Source organism: Protopterus annectens, chromosome 3.part1, assembly GCF_019279795.1.
Source record: "Protopterus annectens isolate FY-2018-M chromosome 3.part1, PAN1.0, whole genome shotgun sequence".
NCBI classification, from domain to species: Eukaryota; Metazoa; Chordata; order Ceratodontiformes; family Protopteridae; genus Protopterus; species Protopterus annectens.
Window position 1 is genome coordinate 79144842 of NC_056732.1, and position 22892 is coordinate 79167733.

Sequence of the window (22892 nt, forward strand, 5' to 3'; positions counted from 1 at the left end):
AATCTGAGCATACTGAGGCAATGCAGCAATTGCCTCATGTACACAGACAACCCTCTCCTCCTACCACCCAACACTACAACCTGTGAGAGATGCACTTACATAGCCAAACTGGAAGCAAAGCTCTCTCCACCCAAGATTGTGCTAGACAGTCAAGAGGAGAAGGTTAACACCTGCACTACACCTCAAGCAACACATAGCCCTTCTAAACCCACACCACCAACACCCGCACATAGCAACACTAAATACACATATGCGGAGGCCCTTAACTGTAACCTGCCCAAGCAACAAGGATCTCCGAAGATGAAACGCAAACAAACACCAATCACAACCAAACATAGCTCACAACACCAGTGTGCCACCCAGCAACAGCCCCTAAGGCAAGACAACGTACCTAAAACTTTAGTCATAGGTGACTCTATAGTCAGGCACACTGATGCCCCACTCACCAAGCTGAACAAGGAAAAAATTACAGTCAGCTGTCTCTCGGATGCCAGGATCTGCCACATAACACACGCACTCAAGTCAATCCACAACATGTACAAATTTGACTCTGTCATTGTCCATGTTGGAGTGAATGACTTGAGACGTACCTCCCTGGACTACATGAAGAGAGACATGGAAGAGCTCTCAGATCATGTGGCCTAGGCAGGTATGACCCTAGCCCTGAGTAGCATCCTGTCTTCGCCAAGAATGATACCACAATATAAGGACAAAATGATCAACTTCAACAATTGGCTAAGCTTCTGGTGTAATTCAAAGGGGATCCAGTATCTGTCTGCCTGGGACGACATGATCAACAGACCACAATGCTTTGCCAGAGATGGCCTGCACCTGTCACCCCTGGGATTCAGGTTACTGGCTAAGGTTCTTGCCACCCCTATAGTGCCTTTTTTAGGCAAAGTTCAAAGGACAAAACCACCACGTAACAGGTACAAGCATGCAAAATCTGAAGGTGATGCTACTCAATGTTAGAAGTCTAAACCTCAAAATGCACTCTCTCGAGGCACTCCTAAAAATGGAGAACATCGATATCTGTGCAGTAACTGAGACCTGGTTCTAGGCTCCAGAGAGCACCCCTGCAATACCAGGCCACAACTCTTACCACACTTTTGGGCCACCAAACCTGGATCGAAACACTAAAGGTGGAGGAGTGTCTATATTCACCAAGGATATTCACACCACCAGGCTAGTTGCCCAACACAATGCATCTGAAATTCTCCAAGTGCAACTAACACTAGGACTGCAATCCAAACTGTGGCTTGCTACAGATCCCCACCATGCCCCAATATTCTCACAACACCTTTCTAAACATACTGGAAAATATTAAGATACAACCAAACACCCTAATACTGGGTGATTTCAACTACCCTGCCATTAATTGGGAAAACTACTTGTGTACCAACACCTTTGCCCAACGGTTCTTGGAATTCATAAATTTCAATGCCCTCAATCAACTAATCCATAGTCCCACCAGAGGCTCCAATATCCTAGACCTGGTCATTACCAACATGGGAAATCGATGCTCGTTGGTCAGGTCAGACCATAAGCTAATCACCTTTAACATCCACATTCCACCCCCATGCCCCCAGTAAGGAAACCTCCATAAAAAACTTCTCCAAAACCAACTTCATGCTACTCAAGTCAGAAGTGACAAACCTCATGACACCCATGCAGACTGGAACTGAAAGTTTGACTGCTGAGTCCTACACTAAGGCACTGTACGAGCACATCCACTCATGCATGAATCGTGCCATTCCAAATAGAACCAAGATGCTCTCCTCCAAAAAAAGGAAACCAATCTGGTGGTCCCTTGCCATAAACAAACTTTACAACAAAAGGAAGAAACTGTTGCAGAAAAGAAGAAAATCCCAGGATGCAAAAAACTCCCTTACCAGCCTTAGTAAGACGCTGAGATCCCTCATAAAATCCTCCAAAGCTAGTTATGAAAATAAAATTGCCAAAGATTCCAAAGACACCTACAAGGCATTCTATAACTATGTCAAGAATCTAAATGGCAATGCTCAGATCTGCTCTGAGCTACAACAGAATGGCATTAAATATACTGATCCCAAGGATATTGCCAATATCCTGGCAGATCGATTCAGTGCCAACTTCACCCCCCTCTCACCCCCTAAATGGCCCATCTCAATACCGGAAGATTGCCACATTCCGGTAATAACGGCCAAACAGGTAAAAAAACATACTCTCCAAAGCTAAGAATACAGCATCCGTGAGACCAGATGACATCCCGAGCTGTGTACTACATGAACTATAAAATGAACTGGCACCTCACCTAAGTGTCATGTTTAATCATACCCTCACCTCAGGCTTCATGCCCACTGCGTGGCACACAGCTACAGTTATCCCACTCCACAAGGGGGGGAATCCACCTTGGATCCCGGGAACTTCTGCCCCATCAGTCTGATGAGCCTGATCTGCAAGGCCATGGAACGTATTATCATGGAACTTATAAACAAAGACATTGGCAACCTTCAAACACTGCCCCCCCCAGTTTAGGTTCGTGAAGGGCCGATCTTGTCTCCTGAACCTGATTGACTTCTTCAAATCAGTCTCCAGAGCCGTGAACGAGGGTAAGGCGGTCCACACAGCCTATCTGGACCTCGCCAAGACCTTTGACACCATCCCCCACTCTGGAATCATAAATAAACGTACTAAGCTGGGTATAAATCCCTATGTCACTTGATGGGTTGCCAACTGGCTTACTGACAGAACCCACACTGTAAAAGTAGCTGACTACAAATCCAGCTCCAGACATGTGACAAGTGGAGTACCTCAGGGTTCAGTCCTGGGACCACTTTTGTTTGGCATCTACTTCTCTGAAGTACAGGCCAACACTAAGGGACTCTGGCTAACAAAGTTTGCAGATGACTGCAAACTGGGAGCCATTATTGAATCCCCAAATGATGTTGGTACTCTACAAAAGGGCCTTACAGAAACAGATGCTTGGTGCCAGAGCCATGGGCTCATGCTCAATGCTAAGAAATGTATAGTTATCCCCTTTGGGAAAAAACATGTACCAGTGAATTACCACATAGGTGGCAGTACACTAAACACAAAAAGTGTGATAAGAGACTTAGGGACACAGGTGGACAGTGGTCTCACCTTCGATAACCACATTGCTACAACAGTCAAGAAATCCTTCTATGTGGCACACCTCATCTCTAAGGGATTTTCATCCAGAAAAAAGGAGGTACTTGTCCCACTGTACTCATCCCTCATTAGACCCATTATAGAATACAACGCCCCATTTGGTATGCACCTCTCAAGGCATCTGCAATAACTGGAAAGGCTGCAGAAATACCTCACTAAAGGAATCACAGGCCTAAAGCAGATGCCCTATGCTGACCGCCTTAAAAAACCCCAGCTACACTCTGTCACATAACGTCTACTCAGGGGCGATCTCTGCTTAACATACAAGGCCATGTCAAACCCAGAGCTACTGGACATGCTACACTTAAAGAAATCCCAATCCTTCAGAGCCACATGCTCCAGGGATCTAAACCTTGTCATCACAATGAACAAAACATGCTAGAGGGATAGGTTCCTGTCCCAGAGACTCCCCAGACTCTAGAATAGACTGCCCATACATGTCAAGCCAAGCACCTCTTTGGCCCTCTTCAAAAGGAACCTTGATGATTGGATGGGAGAAAGGAAATTCATCCCGGGGATCACGTCAGTCGCCCTGCTACACAGGGGTCCAGGGAAGTAAACAGTGTGGGAAGAAATAGCCAAGGAATTGTTATGGCTAGGCTTGTATAGGCCCTAGGGCTAACAGCCTAGTACCAACCTATGAACCTATAAACACAACATTAGGTGCAATAATTATAAGAAGTTTCTCTTTGCAGTGATAGAACACATACCTTATGATTTATACCTTATGATTTAAGGGAAGGAAATTAAAAATCAGGTGGAGCAAAGAGAAACTGAATGGCAAGTAAGATTAGAGGCAGACAAACCACGGAGTTTAAATGACACCATAAACATTAAATATTTTCTGAAGGATCATAGGTTGGCGATAGGCATTTAGAAGTTAAAGGGTTAAATAAAGTGGCAATACACATTGGATGTGTTTTTAATTGTATGGTTACTGTGATTGGTTAACATGATTTTATTTCAAGTATTTAAGCTTATTTTTTTTTTTGTGTGTAATTTATTTCTGAAGAAGTCTATTGCTATTGAAAGCATGAAATAAAGTTATATTAATGCTAAAGAGTTGCTTTAAGGCTTGTCTTCAGGTTTAACAGCGGCTTTAAGTATTAACCCTGGAAATTTCTCACTCCATCTCCTATTTTTACTGTTAACAAATACTCTGCATTTGATCATAACAAAACTGGTTTGGTTCCACTTTATCTTGCACTGGGATTTGATTTTCAGGAGTGAGCAAAATTCAGATGTAGGAATTGTTGTCAACAATTTACATCCCATCAGATACTGAAAAGGAGATAGGCCAACACATTGCAATTTAGTACTTCTATATTACTACAACACAGCTAAATGTGAATCTACATAACAGTGACTGCTAATACTACGGGATTTTTTCTTAGGTTGTTGACTGGCAGAAATGCCATCTCAACTTGACCAATAGGTTAGGTATAATTAGGACAACAGAGAATATGCATGAACTTCCTCAGTTCTGCATACTGAAGACTGCTACTTTATATTACCATATAAGAAATTCATTGTCTTGAAAATTTAGCTTTCACTGCATTGATTGCAATTCTATCTATAGTGTGTATTAACCTCAAAATGTCAAGAAGCTTTAAATACTAGTCAATACAAATCAAGTATACCTAAGCCTTCATACAGAAGCCAATCTGTTAAAGTTTTACTCCATGGTATTGCCAGAAAAGCATAAAAACATCTCTTCTCCTGGACTGCTTGTATGATAAGCACTAGCAATTCTGAACAGTTTGGTGAATAATATTAGTATAGATATCCCTGACCATCACAAACTCTTTCTTTAAACAATTTCCAAGTAAGACTCGTGTATTCTTTCCTTACCTGACCTGGCACTATCACTTTATCAGCGTTGAACATCAAAACCTTATATGCAACAAATGCCTTCTCCAAGCATTTTGTGTTTTGGTCAGCCCTTCATAGTAATTTCTCAAAAACACAATCACTCAGTGCATTGTTGAAACTCTTTAAGCTTCTTTTTAATCAAACAACTGTAGAATTATCCGATTAACTTCCAGTTCATTATGAACAAGTCTTTCTGCTGCTCTGACAAATATGAATAGCTTGGTATATGAATTATATGCATGTCTTTTCCTGGATTATGCTTTACAATGAAGTCAGTCCTCTGTAAGCATAACATCCTTTGCAGTTCAATGTGCCTTGTAGAAAGATATCCAAGTTTGCAGTCACGTTCCACTAGTATTCTTTGCCCATAAATTGACAGGATTTTTATCAACCATGCACTATGTGGCTAACAGTTCTTTTTCAATCAGTTAATATCTTTTAAGGTAAGATGGCAAACGTTAACAGGTAACTCTTATAGTGATCTTCTCAAACAGCATGGTTTTCTAAGTTTTGGTTCTAATCAGCAAACTAGCATTTAAAATCATAACATTTTCACTAAGTTTTTTAGATTTTTATACTACTTCATGCACTGCTGTTGTGGCTATGCTTTGTTCCACCAGCCATATGTCATCCTTGCTATAAGTACTGATTATACCCATACACTGATCAAAGTTTGCCATTCCAGCCAAACCCCTCTGGCTTTACTAGCTCATATGTACCTGTAAATGCCCTGATGTCTTGCACTGCACAATTAAAAAAAAAAAAAAGAAAGAAAAAAATAGTTTGATTTCTGCTTAACTGCACTTCATACTTGCTTTCTGCCCTGGCTTGTTGAAGTTCACAGAACAACTGGCTGGACATACTTCTTCCTGCTATGATCCAATAGGAATGGAACCCTGAACATCTGTGTGGGAACATCTGCTTCTACCCCTCTGTCAAAAATCTTGTTGTGCAAATACTTTACATTGCTACAATTGTTAACCCTTATGCTCAACAGCAGCAGTACACAAACACTAAACTTTCTACAAGGAAACGGATCTAGTACTTATTATCAATGCCCACCCCACCAGGCATGTCTAAAGGGCAGTTCCCTGTGCTTTCTCCTATTAACCTGGTGAACCTGGGCATCCTGAGGCAATGTAGCAACTGCCTCATGTACACCGACAACCCTCTCCTCTTACCTTCCAACACTCAGACTTGCAAGAGATGCACTTATATATCCAAATTAGAAGCCACGCACTCGCCAGCCAAGACCGGAACAGCTGGTCAAGAGGAGAAGGTCAACACTTGCACCACACCACATGGAACACATAGCCCTCCAGAACACACACCAGCACTGCCTTCACATAAAAACACAAACCACACACCCACCTTCACGGAGGCTCAATAAAAATCTACCCAAGCAGCACAGCCCTCCAAAGCAGAAACGCACTCGGCCACCACAACACAACACTAATCACGAGACACATAAATCTCCTAAACAGTGTGCCACTCAACCAAAGCCCCTAAGGCAAAACAGCATGCCCAACACACTAGTCATAGGTGACTCGATAGTGAGGAACACTGATGTCCCACTCACTAGGTTGAATAAGAAGAAAGTAACAGTCAGCTGTGTGTCAGGAGCCAGGATCCGACGCATATGCTCAGGTCACTCAACAACAGGTACAAATATGACTCTGTCACTGTACATCTTGGTGTGAATGACCTGAGACATACCTCCCTGGACTACATGAAAAGAGACATGGAGGAGCTCTCAGATTATGTAGCCAAGGCAGGTATGACCCTAGCCCTGAGTAGCATCCTACCATCACCCAGAATGATACCACGGTACAAGCAGAAAATGATTGATTTCAACAAATGGCTATATTTCTGGTGTCATTCTAAGGGGATCCAGTATCCGCCTGCCTGGGATGACATGATTAACAGACCTCGATGCCAGAGATGGTCTGCATCTGTCACCCCTGGGATTCCGGATACTGGCCAAGGCTCTTGCCACCACTATAGTACCTTTTTTAGGTGGTGTTCTAAAGCCCAAATTACCACTGTAACAGCTATAAACAAATGCAATCTGAGGGTCATGTTGCTCAACACTAGAATTCTGAATCTCAAAATGCACTCGCTTGAGGCATTCCTTAAAATGGAGAACATCGACATTTGTGTTGTAACAGAGACCTGGTTCCCTGCACTACCAGGCTATAACTCATTCCACACCTTTCGGCCCCAGAACTTAGACCGAAGCTCCAAAGGCGGAGGTGTCTCCATATTCATAAAGGATGTGCACACTTCCAGACTGGTAGCCCAAAATAACGCATCAGAGATACTTCAGGTGCAGCTAACATTGGGTAAGACAGTGATTCAGGTCGTAGCCTGCTATAGGTCCCCAACCATGTCCCAAGACTCGCACTCCACGTTCCTAAGCACCCTGGAGAATATTAGGGTCTAACCTAATACTCTTACTAGGCAACTTCAACTACCCCTCCATTAACTGGGTAAACTACTCATGTATCAATATACTTGCCCAACGTTTCCTGGAGTTCATTAATTCCAATGTCCTGGACCAGCTTCGTTCTTACTCCCACAAGAGACGAGTCCCACAGGGTTTGCTCCTGGGTCCTCTCCTGTTTGGTATCTACTTCTCTGAAGTCCGGGCCAACACGAAGGGACTCTCTGGCTGACAAAGTTCGCAGACAATTACAAGTTGGGAGCCATTATTAACTCCCCAAGTGACCAACAACTGGTGTCAGAACCATGGCCTTAAGCTCAATGCCAAAAATTGTGTTGTCATCCCCTTTGGGAAAAACCTGGTTCCCATGAATTACCACATTGATGGTAGTCCACTGAACACAGAAGATGTTATAAGAGATCTGGGAACACAGGTTGACAGCAACCTCTCTTTTGATCACCACATTTTCACTATGGTCAGAAAGTCTTTCTATGTGGCACATCTCATTACTAAGAGTTTTGCATCCAAGAAGAAAGAGGTCATTGTCTCCCTCTACTCTTCTCTCATTAGGCCAATCATCAAGTACAATGCCCCATTTGGCATGTACCTCACTAAACACCTGCAACAACTGGAGAGACCGCAAAAGTACCTCACAAAGTGAATCCTAGGCCTTAAACACTTGTCCTACACAGACAGACTCAAAAATCTCCAACTATTCTCTGTCTCATATCGCCTACTTAGAGGCAATCTCTACTTGACTTACAAAGCCATGTCTGACCCAGCTCTATTAGAAATGCTACATCTAAAGAAACCCCAATCCCTCCGCACCACACGCTCCAGGGACCTCAACCTCATTACTACAATTAACAGAACATGCTGGAGGGACAGGTTCATAACCCAGAGCCTGCCCAAGATATGGAATAGACTTCCTATACATATCAAGCAGAGCACCTCGCTGACCCTCTTCAAGAGAAATCTTGATGAATGGATGGGAAACAGAAAATTCACCCTGAGGATAACACCAGTGGTTCTACTTGACAGAGGCACTGAGAACTAAGGTCAGGTGGCACTATGCCAGGGTAATCCTACGGCTAGGCTTGTAAAGGCCCCAAGGCCATTAGCCTAGTACACACCTATGAACCTATGAACAAATCAGTAGTTTTCAGTCTCATGCACCATCTTCAAACACTACATGCTGACTGAGCTGAACGCTGTCTGTATTCATTTTACCAGACATACAGCATGCTGAAATTATTTGTGGTTCTCATTGTGACCTTCTTCTAGGTTAGTAGGTAAGTACCAAGCTAGCTGTCATTGTGGAACACTTTAAGTCTAGCCAATTTCCCTTTTTGTGCTCAAATTAATCTATCCCATTTGGTTCGAGATTGGCCTTACCCATCCCATTGTCAATAAGTATATACTATCCTTAATGAGGACAACTGGGATCATACCATAGACAATTTTTGGGAACCCATGCATGGGATAAAGCATTTTGGAGCTACCTCTGTCCATCGGTACTACAGGGGCAGACCTGGAGAAAACTTTCCGTTTCCCATCCATAAATCCAAGATGACTGAATATGAATTTCATTTTATGTGGAAGGAGAGTCTATTCAAGAGTAGCAGTATCCTCTGTGAGATATACCTGTCCCTCCAAACTGTTCTGTTAATGTTAAAAAATAGGTTTAATCCCTAGACAGAGTATTTCTGATGCCATTTGATTTGCTGGTGCAATTTGACTTGTTGAAGTGCAGTAAATCCATCAGTATTGAGTCAGAGAATGACTTGTATGCCAGACACAAGTCACCTCTTAGCAGTCTGAAGGATACAGAGTATAGCAACAGGGATATGAGTCAGTCCATATAGGACATGTTGTTTAGGCCTTGTATTCTTTTAGTTGCTTCATGTGTCTGGACAGATACATGCTAAAGGGGGGCATTATATTCAATGACTGTCCTAATGAGAGCTGAGTAAAGGGGGCAATGATATCCCTATTTGTACAGAATGACCATTCTGCTGTACACTACTAAATGACTATCTATGCTGGACTTTGCACAGACCCTTCAACATCTTTTGGGTTAACACTTCTGATTTTATGGACATTGCTGACATTATGCACCCTCTAGTTGCTGTACTGATTTATACTCTTTAAGGCAGCAATAACCTAGTCACTTTTGAGCAGAGATTCATCTTTACAGACATACAAATTATTTTTGTCCTAAGGATGATTTGTAAATGGACTGTTTTGAGTGTCATTGCTCCTTCTGCCAGGAAATGCACTTGAATTTGGACATGGTTAACTCTGACATGAATCATCTTATTTCTGCCAACACATATATCTGTGAGGTCTACCTCATGCTATGACCCAGAAAATAAGTACCTGCTTTGATCATCCCTACACCACAACAATCAGGGAGTTAAATCATCTATATAAATGCTGCTCTAATTGCATTACTGAACAGAATACAGCTTAAATCAATCGTGCCTATTGTGTGGATCATAAAGGTTTCTGCTTCATGCCCAACATACTAACTGTGTGGGCTAACTTGTCTCACTTAAATCTTACAGATCTTGAATGGTAGACCTTACACAGTGCTCCTGTTACAAGGTAATTTAACACTGTATTAAATCTGTAGCACTCAGGGCTGTGATTAAGAAGCTTAAAAATGACAAAGTGAGTTGTTTAACTTAAAGGAGGTTTTTCTCACATTTAAATGCAACTATGACAAAGAGGTCCAGGCAGTTCCTATCCAGCCTGGCAAGCCACAAGAATCTGACACCTCATTAACTGACAGTTGGCAGGTATAACTGAGTTAATACTGCAATTTCCATTAGGAGTTGGATTTTTTATGGTCTTTTATATCATGTCAAAGCACAGTGTTTATTACTCAAAGGGCCTCCTAGTAGAGCTTCACCCTTTTTGATCTCAAATAATTCTACTAGATACCATCTACACTTCTTATGGGTACCACTCTGAAATGGCACAAGGTAGTGTGAAGGAGTCGTCCAAATTGGGTCACCATCACCCTTTAAGGCTACCAATCAACTATATTCATTCCACAAGACATACTGCTGGGTAGCCTTTAAAAAATTATTTTACATAAAAAACAGCTATTACATTAGCTAACTTCTACAATCATGCAATGTAAAACTAGCAATCATGTTAAACATCCAGAGGAAGCACTTCCCTTCCAATCATATAGCCCTATGTCAACAACATGCTACCATTAGCAAGATACATGTTTATTTAAACAATGTTTTCACAAAATGCACTTCCTATCAGTTCTTGATTTAATCCTTTCTGCATTCAAAGTGTCAAACATAAAAATAAACCAGGCTTCTTTTCTTAGTAATATCTAAGATACATTTGGACATAATTATTTATTCACAAGCAGGTAAATAAAGAAAAAACGCTCGCTGTTTTAAAAATCATGTTGTGATGATCTCTAAATGAAGCCAGTGGTCTATTACCATGACTTTTAATACCTCTTACACATTTTGTATATGAAATCCATATTTACCTCAGTCTGTCCTACAATAGTAACGTTCACATGAACAATGCAGACCGTATACCACAGGATGCGTGCAACAATCTTTCGATGGCAATGGCCATTAATGTCATGCTGTTTTTCATTGTAACAGTACGCAGAAACAGAACAGATTTTATACTTCCCCAGGCTTTTCTGACATCCACATCCTGAAAGCATGATCAAGCAAGTAAAAGGTACTGCTTTGTTATGCTGTGTATCTACCTAGCACAGCAGTTTATCAACATTTCTTCTTCTGCCTCTTCCATTTATGGAAATCACCTTTACTCCCTTACTATTTTCAGAATTTCTAAATCTTTCACATGTAATCTACACACTTCTTCACTGGAGTTTCCTGCATAGTAGCAAGATTAGAGCCTTTAAGCAATCATCAACAGAACTCTATGTCCCAACCGGTTATGTCCTTTGGTACCAATTCTAACCATATGCATACTTTAAAACAATGCCAGAGTGGAAGCAATGACATTACAAGACACTGTACAGAATGTATAAAATGGATAGGAATATACAGCAACAATACACATCAAGCTAAACATTTCTACCCCAAGATTTATTTAACAGTGTGAACATCTTCAGTATTGTTCTTAAGCTTGTTTGCTGCCATCTTGGTCATAAAATGGAAGCATTAATAAGCTAAGCTATTTACTGCTGTTTAAACATTATTATCAACGTGCAAATTCAACACCTAGTCCCTATCCAGAATTCACTCAGAAAAGGTTTGCAAGACAATGAACTTTGTTTTTATTATTGCTTCACCAGTAAAGCTCAACATTGCACATAGCAACATTGTTAAATATTGTTTTTATTGATGATAATGTCACTATAGCTCTGTTACTATGCCAATAGGCCAGATATCCTACAAACATTCTTACAGATGCTTCAGGTTCTACTGAGAGTGCTGAATGGATTAAAATACAGTATTTAAACTTATGCATTAATGAAAAACTCCTTAAAAAGGAATTCCTAATTTCTAAATGCAATCAGTAAAAACTACAAGAAACATCTATCCAAGATAGAATTTTCAATGTGTAATTCCTTAAACCTCTTGTATCAGAGGCACATGGGATATATGCAAATGACCCTTAAAAGGATAATCCCAGTGTTTAAAATTAGGGTCCAAGTTAAACTGATAGAAGTCACACCCACTTCGACGTGTCACTTTCATAGGCTGGTACTAGGCTATCGGCCCTAGGGCCTATACAAGCCTAGCCATAAAAATTCCCTGGATATTTCTTCCCACAATATTTACTTCCCTGGACCCCTGTCTAGCAGGGCGACTGACATGATCCCCGGAGTGAATTTCCTATCTCCCAACCAACTGTCAAGGTTCCTTTTGAAGAGGGCCAAGGAGGCGCACTGCTTGACATGTATGGGCAGTCTATTCCAGAGTGTTGGGAGTCTCTGGGTCAGGAACCTATTCCTCCAGCATGTTTTGTTCATTGTGATGACCAGGTTTAGATCCCTGGAGCATGTGGCTCTGAGGGATTGGGATTTCTTTAAGTGGAGCATGTCCAACAGCTTAGGGTTTGACATGGCCTTGTATGTCAAGCAGAGATCGCCTCCGAGTAGACGATATGCCACAGAGTATAGCTGGAGTTTTTTTAGGCGGTCAGCATATGGCATCTGCTTTAGGCGTGTGATTCTTTTAGTGAGGTATTTCTGCGGCCTTTCCAGCTGTTGCAGATGTCTTGTGAGGTACATACCAAACGGGGCGTTATACTCTATAATGGGTCTAATGAGGGATGAGTACAGTGGGACAATGACCTCCTTTTTTCTGGATGAAAATCCCTTAGTGATGAGGTCTGCCACATAGAAGGATTTCCTGAATGTTGTGGCGATGTGGTAATCGAAGGTGAGACCACTGTCCACCTGTGTCCCTAGGTCTCTCATCACAGTTTCTATGTTTAGTATACTAACACCTATGTGGTAATTCATGGGTACATTTTTTCCAAAGGGGATAACTATACATTTCTTGGCATTACGCTTGAGCCCATGGCTCTGGCACCAAGCATCTGTTTTTGTAAGGTCATTTTGTAGAATATCCACATCATTTGGGGATTCAATAATGGCTCCCAGTTTGCAGTCATCTGCGAACTTTGTTAGCCAGAGTCCCTTAGTGTTGGCCTGTATTTCACAGAAGTAGATGCCTAACAAGAGCGGTCCCAGGATTTGGAGTCCGCTACATTTACAGTCTGGGTTCTGTCAGTAAGCCAGGTGGCAACCCATTGAGTGATGTAGGGATTTATGCCCAGCTTAGTAAGTTTATCTATGATTCCAGAGTGGGGGATGGTGTCGAAGGCCTTAGCGAGGTCCAGATAGGCTGTGTGGACCGCTTTACCCTCGTCCACAGCTCTGGAGACATCAATCAGGTTCAAGAGACAAGATTGGCCCTTCACGAACCCAAATATGGTTTCCACTACTGCTGTCTGACTCGTATACTTTCTACAGGTAGAAGCCATGTCATAAAATTGTTGTAGATGGCCAGGATTCACACACACTGCAGAATAAAATATCAAATGAAAGAAAAAATATATATATGTTTACTAATGTTTTAAAAGCCTTGCATTACCGATGTGCTTTCTAGAATAGAAGCAGCAGTCAGGTCATAAAATGCCTGAAAGGCTATTTTTCTCAATGGGTAAAATGCACAGATTAAACTAATGAATGGTTCACAGGGAGAACTGTTGTCAGTACAACTGCAATTTGAGATGGAATTTGGCTATCAGCTTTAAAACACCCTTCAGGCACTCTTCCCCCACCCACTCAGAAAGGCACACCTGAAATGTAAACAAAGGCTGAATCAAAACAAAAAATCCCTGGGACTGTCCCTTTAAGAACATTAGGTGTTTCAGCTATATGGCGATTCTGAATGCCCATGACTTTTTTCGTTTTAAGTTGTGTAATGGCCAAATTCAGGCCAATAAAGCCAAACCCCACTAGTTGTGGACATGCACGTTTCGGCCTTGTTATGGCCTCATCAGCACAGCAAAACTGGACTATTTGGCTAACAATTAGAAACACAGGGCTGTTACACCCACTGATGTCCATTATCATTAGGGTGTCTGCAAAATACCCCAACTAACAAACCAAAACAATGAGTAAAAAGTGACCTTTTTACTCAATGCTTTAATTTCTAAATGCATAATACACAGCAGAAAAATGACAGCATGCAAAGGTGAAAGTGAAAGAATAAACCTTTGGGCATTTTTAAATAGCAGAACTTGTTAGTTATATATCTGCAAAAAGGTACCTCTAATATGCCAACATTTGATCTAATGTATTTAATTACTATATTTATGGATGAGACTGATTTACAGCCGCACCTGTAATAGCTTGAACCAAGGTAGCACGTTAAACACCTTACTCTGTAGTCAGTCAGTGGTGCGACAGCATACTTTTAGCATATGGTGCCAGCAACCAGGGTTTTGGGAGAGAATCTGGATCACTTGAGAGCTGGAACAGGACAATAGGACAGACTTCCCATGAATGATTTTTTGGGAGTTTGGGGATAAATGCCAACAGTGTTTCTGTCTGACAAGTTGGGGAATAAATAAAGCCAGAATTTGGGCATTCTCAGGCAAAGGAAGAAACTTCAACAGACACCACACATCTAATTACACGGAAGTACTCTCATCCCAGTTCAGCAAAGGAATGATGCCCTGACTGACTCACGGGACCAGAGTTCAAGTAGTGGCTCAGGCAATGGAACAGCCAAGAAGACAGGATGGGAGCAAGTGGCATATGGCCTGCCTATCCTAGAAGGAAGGCGTGGTACTCCCAGCTAGCTACTGTTATTGCACCACAGAAACTGGAAATGAGAAAAAAACATCAAATAACTTATTGTACATACAACAACTTATATAGCAGAAAGATTTTCTGGGACAACTGACCACTCACTTACAGCAGCCACATCATGATGTCTGATATCCTCCTTCTTCCTCCGGTGCCTTCTCACTTGAAAAGATGTGCAAAAGATGCACCGATATAAGGAAAGAGTGCACAATCACTGGTAAAATATTCAAAGCAAACAAGGGAAAGACACAATAAGGCTGTCACTTCAGACAAATTAAGGTGGGAGCTCAAAAGGAGAAAGAATGTCTGAGGTGTGCCAAGGAAATGCAGCGAATGAGAGACTTTATTACTAGAAAATCAGATATTTATTATCCGTCCATAAAATCCTCTAGACCATGGCTCTTGTGTGTGTGACACTGTAGTAACTTATGCTGGATTATGAATATTGCAGAAATTCCACACAGCCATTATAGCTAAGCATCACCAGATGGATTAAATAATGTACTGCCCACAGATTATACCAAACAATGCTTTTATTAAAAAATATTTTTAAACAGATGCACTGTTGTATTTTTCCATTCTGACACTGATACTACCAAACAGTGAACTACATATGCTGTTCTGCTGACCGTGACACTTCTTCTTTGCTGTTTCACCATTTACACTTAATGAATGCTTTTAAAGTTGGTAGACACTGAGCAGGTAAAGGTACTGTCTTGTCTTGACTGTTACTATTTTTCATTGTGCAGGAGATCTGGGATGGTTTTATAACTTGTTGCACTGACAGTAATGGCAGCAAATTAAACTGCCTTCAGGGTAAGTTTTAACTTCAGTTTTCTAAGCACATCTGCTCCCGCAGTGGAATGATTGTTGAGATGCTGCACTTCTTCCTGGGGGGGGGGGGGGGGTCATGCAGCATTTTACAACAGAAACTTGCCTCTCACCACTTAATCAGATTTGCTTATTTTAAGTAAATCTGATGGCTGCTGTATGATACACGATAATAATGTACTGCCTTTAAACTATATTTCTTGTCTAATAACACTACAGCACTAGTTTCCTACGAGTGATTTATGTACTCCTGTGTTGCTATGCGATATCATCACAGTATTGGGGATTCTTTTCTAGTTACTGTCCCCATTGTAAAGTTCTCTTTTCCTCTACTAATAGGTATCCCACTGTAAAATTCTATTCTGATGAAGTCTTCTATGTGAAAGACAAAAGCACTTAATCTTGGTGTGTTTTTACTGCAATAAATTGAGTTTGTATACAGGCTGTTTGGTGAGTTTTCCATTTGGTTCCTGATCTTCTGTTATTCGCACTGCACCAGATATTTGGATTTTGTTACCTACTACAATAAGTCTGACTTCAAAAGACCACTGTAACATTAACTGAAGCAAAGAAGCAGGATGCATCAAGGAGGCTAATACTTTTGGGGGGTAATAATAGTAAAGTGTCATAGGACAGGCTAGAAAATAAATTTAACTTGAATATCATGCAATACAATATTTTTGTACACTAAAAGTCTTAAATACAGTTTTGAAACTGATACCTCAAGTTCTTTGCCAGCATGTTTTTAGTGATGTTCTACATTTTTGCTGCGTGAACTGTTCATTACAGTACAGAAATATGGGGTAGTTTCTTAAAGTAACAAGATGACTTAAAATACAGAAACCCTTAGATACTTCTGAAATTATGAATATATTATTTCTCATAAATCCACGATACTCTCTCTCTCTATATATATATATATATATATATACATATATATATATACATACATACATATACACAGCTCTCAAATGAATCAGGGACAGATCCAGAAACAGACACTTTTTAAAAAATTAGTACGGTTAACTGTGGATTAATATACACTTTTAAGTAAAATGAATCTACAACTCTAATTACTGTCATCATTTATTAAGTGCAACTCACCACTATTTCTCCAAAAGTCAGCAGTTTTAGGAGGGATTAAGATGACCAGACCTATAATTTGAGTGAAAATGTGGGACAGTTGAGCAGCATGTGTAAATAGTGAAGGAATAGTAAAAAGGTGCTTATTTACTGCATTCACTTCATACATAAACTTTGTTATGGACTACAAAATTACTCCAAGACGTCAAAATTAAACAATCAAAAATAGAAACAAATCGTGTCTGTTATCAAACTAAATTATAGTAATGATTACACATGAGCATGTAAGTAACAATTACAGAATGCAGTTCATTGGCCAGTAACTTCAAAAACTTTGGAACAAATTATTTTTGATAATAAGGCTTTTCGAGTAACGTATTTAAAAACATGGCTAAGTATACAAGGAAAAAAGTACCAGCATGATACAAGGGTAATCAAACCTTTCGAATGCCTGGTCTCAGTGAGGAAACTTTGACACTGCCTGAAGGGCAGTGACAACTTTTGTACTTGTTAGTGCCCGGGGTGGGGTTGGGGATATTTCCACGCGGCGAGTCCTGTTTTACAGCAAAGAATATCACTGGTATTCTACATCAATCAGTAAGTATTTCCCCTTGTGCATGGTGCTGCCTTAGAAGTGACACAAAACACGAAACCAAACCACTATTTGCGTGCATTGTGCAATTGCAGCAAAGCTCTACAATCCCCTTCAATGAAGCGGAGTGCATGCAGCAGGGTGGGCTGCTACGCGCCCTGCGATGACAGCTTGCCACGTGCACATTCCATTGGTTTGCAGTACTCCAGTGCTAGTGTGATTGTTGGTGGCAAAACACACGCTGCTCTTACAATCTGTTAACTCAGGGCTGTTTACTGTCTTCCATTAAACCTGTACACTGCTGATAACCTATTGCTAGAATTTCTTCTACCATACACTGTTGGGGAATAAACCCGAACATGTCACAGCACAGGAGCTCAGGCACTGCCAGCAGCAGCACATACTTTCTCCTTACCTTGGGCTATAGCAATAGACTCGAACCGGTGCAGCTCCCGTAGCAGACAGCTTCTCTCACTCGGATGTAGGCTGTATATGAAATCACGAGCTCCTTGTGCAGAATTCAGGGGCTCCATTGTCTCCTTCCTTGGGTGGGTGCCCAGACCTCGGCTGGCTGGAAAGTGCACAGCAGTTGGTAGAGTATTCCAGCGATTTATAACAGCTCTGCCCCCAGGGCGAAGCTGCTGCTGCAGAGAAGTAGCGGAGCGCACAGCAGTCCTTAGACAAGGAAGTAACGAGGGCATCATCCTGTCAGTGACCCACAGAATAAGTGCAAGTAATGGTTAATGAAACACCTGAACAGGAGCCACTGCTTAAAGCACCTCGCTGCCAAATGTCCTTGGTATCAAGCCTATAAACAAAGGATAGTAACAGTGCCAACTTCACCGTCCTGCTGCTTCAGAAAATATGGAACACTTAAGGAACGTCTAGCAATCTATTATATAAACAGCGCTTTTTTCTCCCCAGTTTTTGTTCGAAGTGACTGTGGAAAACCAAACACCTTTCGGGGAAAGGTTCGCAAAAAGCAGTGGATGCCCACGAAGAAATAGATCTGGGGGTTCCAAATCATCCTCTCTAAACCCCACTACGAACCAACATAACTGCAAGAGCTTGCACGCCTACCCGGTCAGTACTCAGTACAACTTATGACTCCAGATTTCTAGTAGTCCTGTCAAGTATGCCGGAGTCGAGCACAGTTTAAAGTGGACGTTTAAATATGCTAACTTTGGATAATAATCGGTAGCTCTTCTTTGCTGCAAGAGAGCACTACCTGACAGATACGCCCGATCAGTTTGCCTTACACACAAAAGCCATGCCTACAGCTTCTCTTGAATGGTGTGCCCTCCACTGCTAGAAACACAAACACACCCAATACAGCTGACGAGTCAAAATTCGACGACTTCAGTCAGCCGTTAGGCACCGCCCTTACAAACAGTCACTTTCAGTTTGAGGTCAGATAAACTCCAGCAGCCTTGTTATTCCCAACAGGAATACAGCCAAGCCTGTGTTACTTGAGACCTTCATACAAGGGGCATTACCTCTGCTGTACCACGGGAGTCGTTGTTCACCAATCCAGTGTACCTGTTTCTCACTCTTTAGAGATTAACTATACTATGATTCCCAGAATGCATTGCTAGGCACCATTGATTTCGCAGTTTCCTCTGGGTGTTGTAGTAAACCTGATTACGCTTCCTACTTCGGAAGTATGTTAAAAACAAGTTATAGGGTATAGCAATTGTCAAGAGTAATAGTCCTCTATCATACTAATACATCTCAACTTTTAGCGCAAGATATGGACGTTCTGTTATATGGATATGGACAAAAAGATACAGGCAGTTAAATTTTAGTTAAATTTGTCTTATACACAGGTCAGGTCTATTTTTATTAACCAGTGGAGAAGTTATGGATACCAATTAATGAAGAGTTGAAGGACTTTGGAAGGGGAAGAAGGCAAGGGTCAAGTGGGATAAGATTCTTCCAGTAGCACAGAGTGGATTTGAAGGGGTATTTAAGAACTACACAGTTAAGGTTCCTAAACATAGCACAAGCGGAAAACTATAATTCCAAGTCGAAAAACAAGGGGAAGCTCAAGAATCAAGGAGACTGGGATTTTGGATACAGACCTTTAAGGAGAATAACAATAATCATACAGAATATTATATCTATAAAGGAGCAGGATGTATCTTAAGAATTAACCCAACAGGGGAATGGAAAAGGGAGATTCTGCTGATAGGGTTGACTGCAATTAGGGATGAGACAACAGGCAAGAGGGAGCTGGACTTTATTGGAGAAAACTAGCAAAGGAACCAAGGTATTGGAAGCAAATAATCAGAGAGGGAAAGATGATAGATTGAGAAGACAGATTTTTTTCTTGGCTGCAGGTTAGAGATTGCCTTCCCTACCAAGGATTGATATCAGAGAATAGACAAAGAGAAAGAAATAGGGGGTCCTAAATGAAAGACCATCACTGATAATGTTTTTAGTAGAATATAGAACAGAAGCTGCCATTAGAAAAGTAATAATTGAGCATATAAAATATTGCATGATAACTATAAGAATCAATCACAGGAGGTTAGAAAGGGTTGGGAAGAGAGACTGGATAAGCGACTCACAAAGAAACAATGGGAGGATATATGCACGTCTCCCAAATATGCAACAAAATCTAGCAGGTTTAAGATTTTGCTTGGAAGTGTTTACATAGATATTTTTATACCCCAAGTAGACTCCCAATAATTTTTCCTCAGATAGACAGCAAATGTTGGAGGTGTGATGGAGAAGAAAAAGGTAATTGGGAACATATTTCCTGGGAGTGCAAAGAGTTGGCAGACTTTAAGGATTCCTTGCAAGATGCACTGTAAGAGATGCTGGGTGGGCAGATTGGTATGATGAGGGAAATTATTTTTTCTGAGCTATGATACAGAATCAGAATTGCTTAGACATGGTAAGGCCTTGCTTTGTCTAATTACAGTGGCTGCCAAAAAAAAAAAAAATACTAGAAAATGGAAATCAAAATCTAAATCAACTGTACTAAAAGTAGTGAATATAGTAACAGAGACAAAACTAGAACTGAGATCTTTAGAAAAGGGTAAGAGCAAACTACATAGGAGAAAATGGGAATTGTGGGAACAATACATACAGGGGAGGAATGAGGTTTAAAAGAAGGCAGGACTTAAATGAGCTATGTAATGCTTGAAAATGATTGGGTAGATTATAAATGATGTATAATGTTTGCAACTGGGAGTGTGTCTGTATGGTTTGTGATGTAAAATGCTTACAACTAAGATTGTTTTAATTTATATAAATGTACCATTGCCTATGTCGTAAGTGATGGTTTAATAAAGATGCTTCTTGTTTAAAAGAAAAAAAACTTTTAGAGCAAGAAATCTGGACAAAACCTAAAATAATGGGTCAACACAAGTCAAAAAAATGGGAACAGATTTTAAATATTGCTCTAATAAACTTAGAAAGTTTCTAGAATAACTGGATTTGTATAACACAAAACACGAACCAAGAAGCACAAATAATGAAGAAGGAAATCCAAGTAAATCACGAAGTAGATAATCCACAGACGAGTTTATTGAACCAAATCCGATTAAGCGCTTTTGTCAGCAAATCTGACTTCATCAGAATAATAAACATTAAAAACAAATGGCTTATATACCCCCCCCCCCAGCACAGGTGATGTGACATCACACCCTACAAATCTAAATTACATCACTTCCTAAATAAAACATAAAATGCTATGAGAAAAAACATCAAATCTGTAAAATAAGTGAAAATACCTAAACTATATATATTAAACCCTAATGAATACAAACTAAGAATCAGCAACTAGTTGACCACATATCTAAATTACATATAAAACATAGTTTTAAGCTTCAACAAAGGCATAATACTAATTCGGTCATTTAGACCTAGATTAGAACCTGCATTAAGTTTGATTTGCCATTTTAGTTCCAGGAACTCCAAATACTCACCAACTGGCCCTCTGTGTGGCCCTAAATCAGCATGATCAATGGCAAAAAACCTGAAGTAGTGTGTGGGAAATTTCTCTACATGAATATATAGGACATTCTTCTTATTTTTACACTTGATGTCATAGCACTGCTCGTATACCCTTTGCTTAAATGCCCTTTTTGTTTTGCCCACATAAAAAAGTCACATGACCCATACTTAGCTATATACACCACTCTTTTTGAAAAACAATAATATTTTTTAGTGGGGTGTATAAACTCATAATTTTTGATGAAAATGGAGTCACTTCCTAGCATAAATGAACACTGACCACACCTACCACATTTAGAACAACCACCGTTTGTGTGTCCTTTCCCAGTCTTTCCAACAGAGATATGAAACTAGAGTCTTTCTTGTAAACAATAATAGGTTTCTCCCCTAGAGTCTTGATAACTTCTTGGTATAACATAAATATTGACCAAAACCTTTAGTGAAAGAAATTGTGCAAGTTCTAGGAAAACTATTGTTCATCATTCTATCATTTGAATGGGTGTTGTTAATCTCACCATTATGAAATAAAAGTTTGACAATGGCACCCGTTTGTCTTTTCACTTTGAGTTCATTTTCAATGGACTTAACAAATTCCAGAGGGTATCCTCTCTTAATGAACATATTGTTGAGAGTGTCACATTCAGTAGAGAAGTCAAGTTCATCTGAAACCATTCTGGCAATTCTGATGAATTACCTCTTCACCAATGCCTTCTTCTGGTGCACAGGGTGCCAACTGTCAAAATGTAAAAATGTATTTGAATAGGCAGGTTTTCAATATAATTTAGAAATAAATATTTTGTTCTCATAATCTTTTACAATAGTAACATCTAGAAAATTCAATTTGTCCTTGCCAGTGTTTAAAATCTGTAGTGTTATTGATATAATGAAAGAATTCCTCCAATTTTTCCATACCACCCTTCCAAAGAAGGACTATATAATCCAGGTAGCAGCCTTAGAGAGTCCAAGAATCACTGTAACAGGAATTCATGATGTACTCATCCTCCCAGTGGGTCAAAACTAGGTTGGCGAAAACTGGGGCGCAGCAGGCTCCCATGCCACCCCTTGAGTTTGTCTAAAAATATGACCTTCATAACTCAAAAAGTTATTTTCTAAGACTAATTGCATACAAGTCCTAAGGGTATGGTTAGTACTGTTCCCTCATTCAGTATGCCTACTCAGATATTCATAGAACCATTCCAGCCCTTCCTCATGTGGTTTGTTTGTTTGTTTCTTTCGGCTTTTCCTGGTTAGGGGTCGCCACAGCGGAACTCCGGTCTGCTAATGATTGGCAGTAGATTTTGATGTGCTGGCTTGCCGGGCCTAACGCACAGCCTTCAACGAAGGAATGCCCATTCACGCATGTCGCCACACAGAAGACGCTCTAACTGAGAATCGAACGGGCAATGTCTAACTGTGAGGCGACAACGCTACTGCAGCACCATATTGCTGAAAATAAATCATTTATATCCAAGGTGGCCATAATCAGTCCATCATCACACATTTCAGGTTGTACCTTACTAAGAAAATCCCATGAATCCTTTATAATCCAAGGCCTTTCTTCAACTATGCCCTTAAGTTTGGAATCAATGTATCCAGCT

At 40.6% G+C, this 22892-nt stretch overlaps 1 protein-coding gene across 1 annotated transcript in view; it reads right to left on the minus strand.

Moving 5' to 3' along the window:
- Positions 1–18842, minus strand: part of TMEM65 (transmembrane protein 65) — a 712146-nt gene extending 693304 nt beyond the window's left edge. Inside the window, exon 1 of the mRNA XM_044066591.1 lies at positions 17747–18842. Within this exon, the coding sequence (XP_043922526.1) occupies positions 17747–18035 (289 nt within the window). The 5' untranslated portion in view covers positions 18036–18842. The remainder of the gene's footprint in view (positions 1–17746) is intronic.
- Between the last annotated feature and the right edge of the window lie 4050 nt (positions 18843–22892).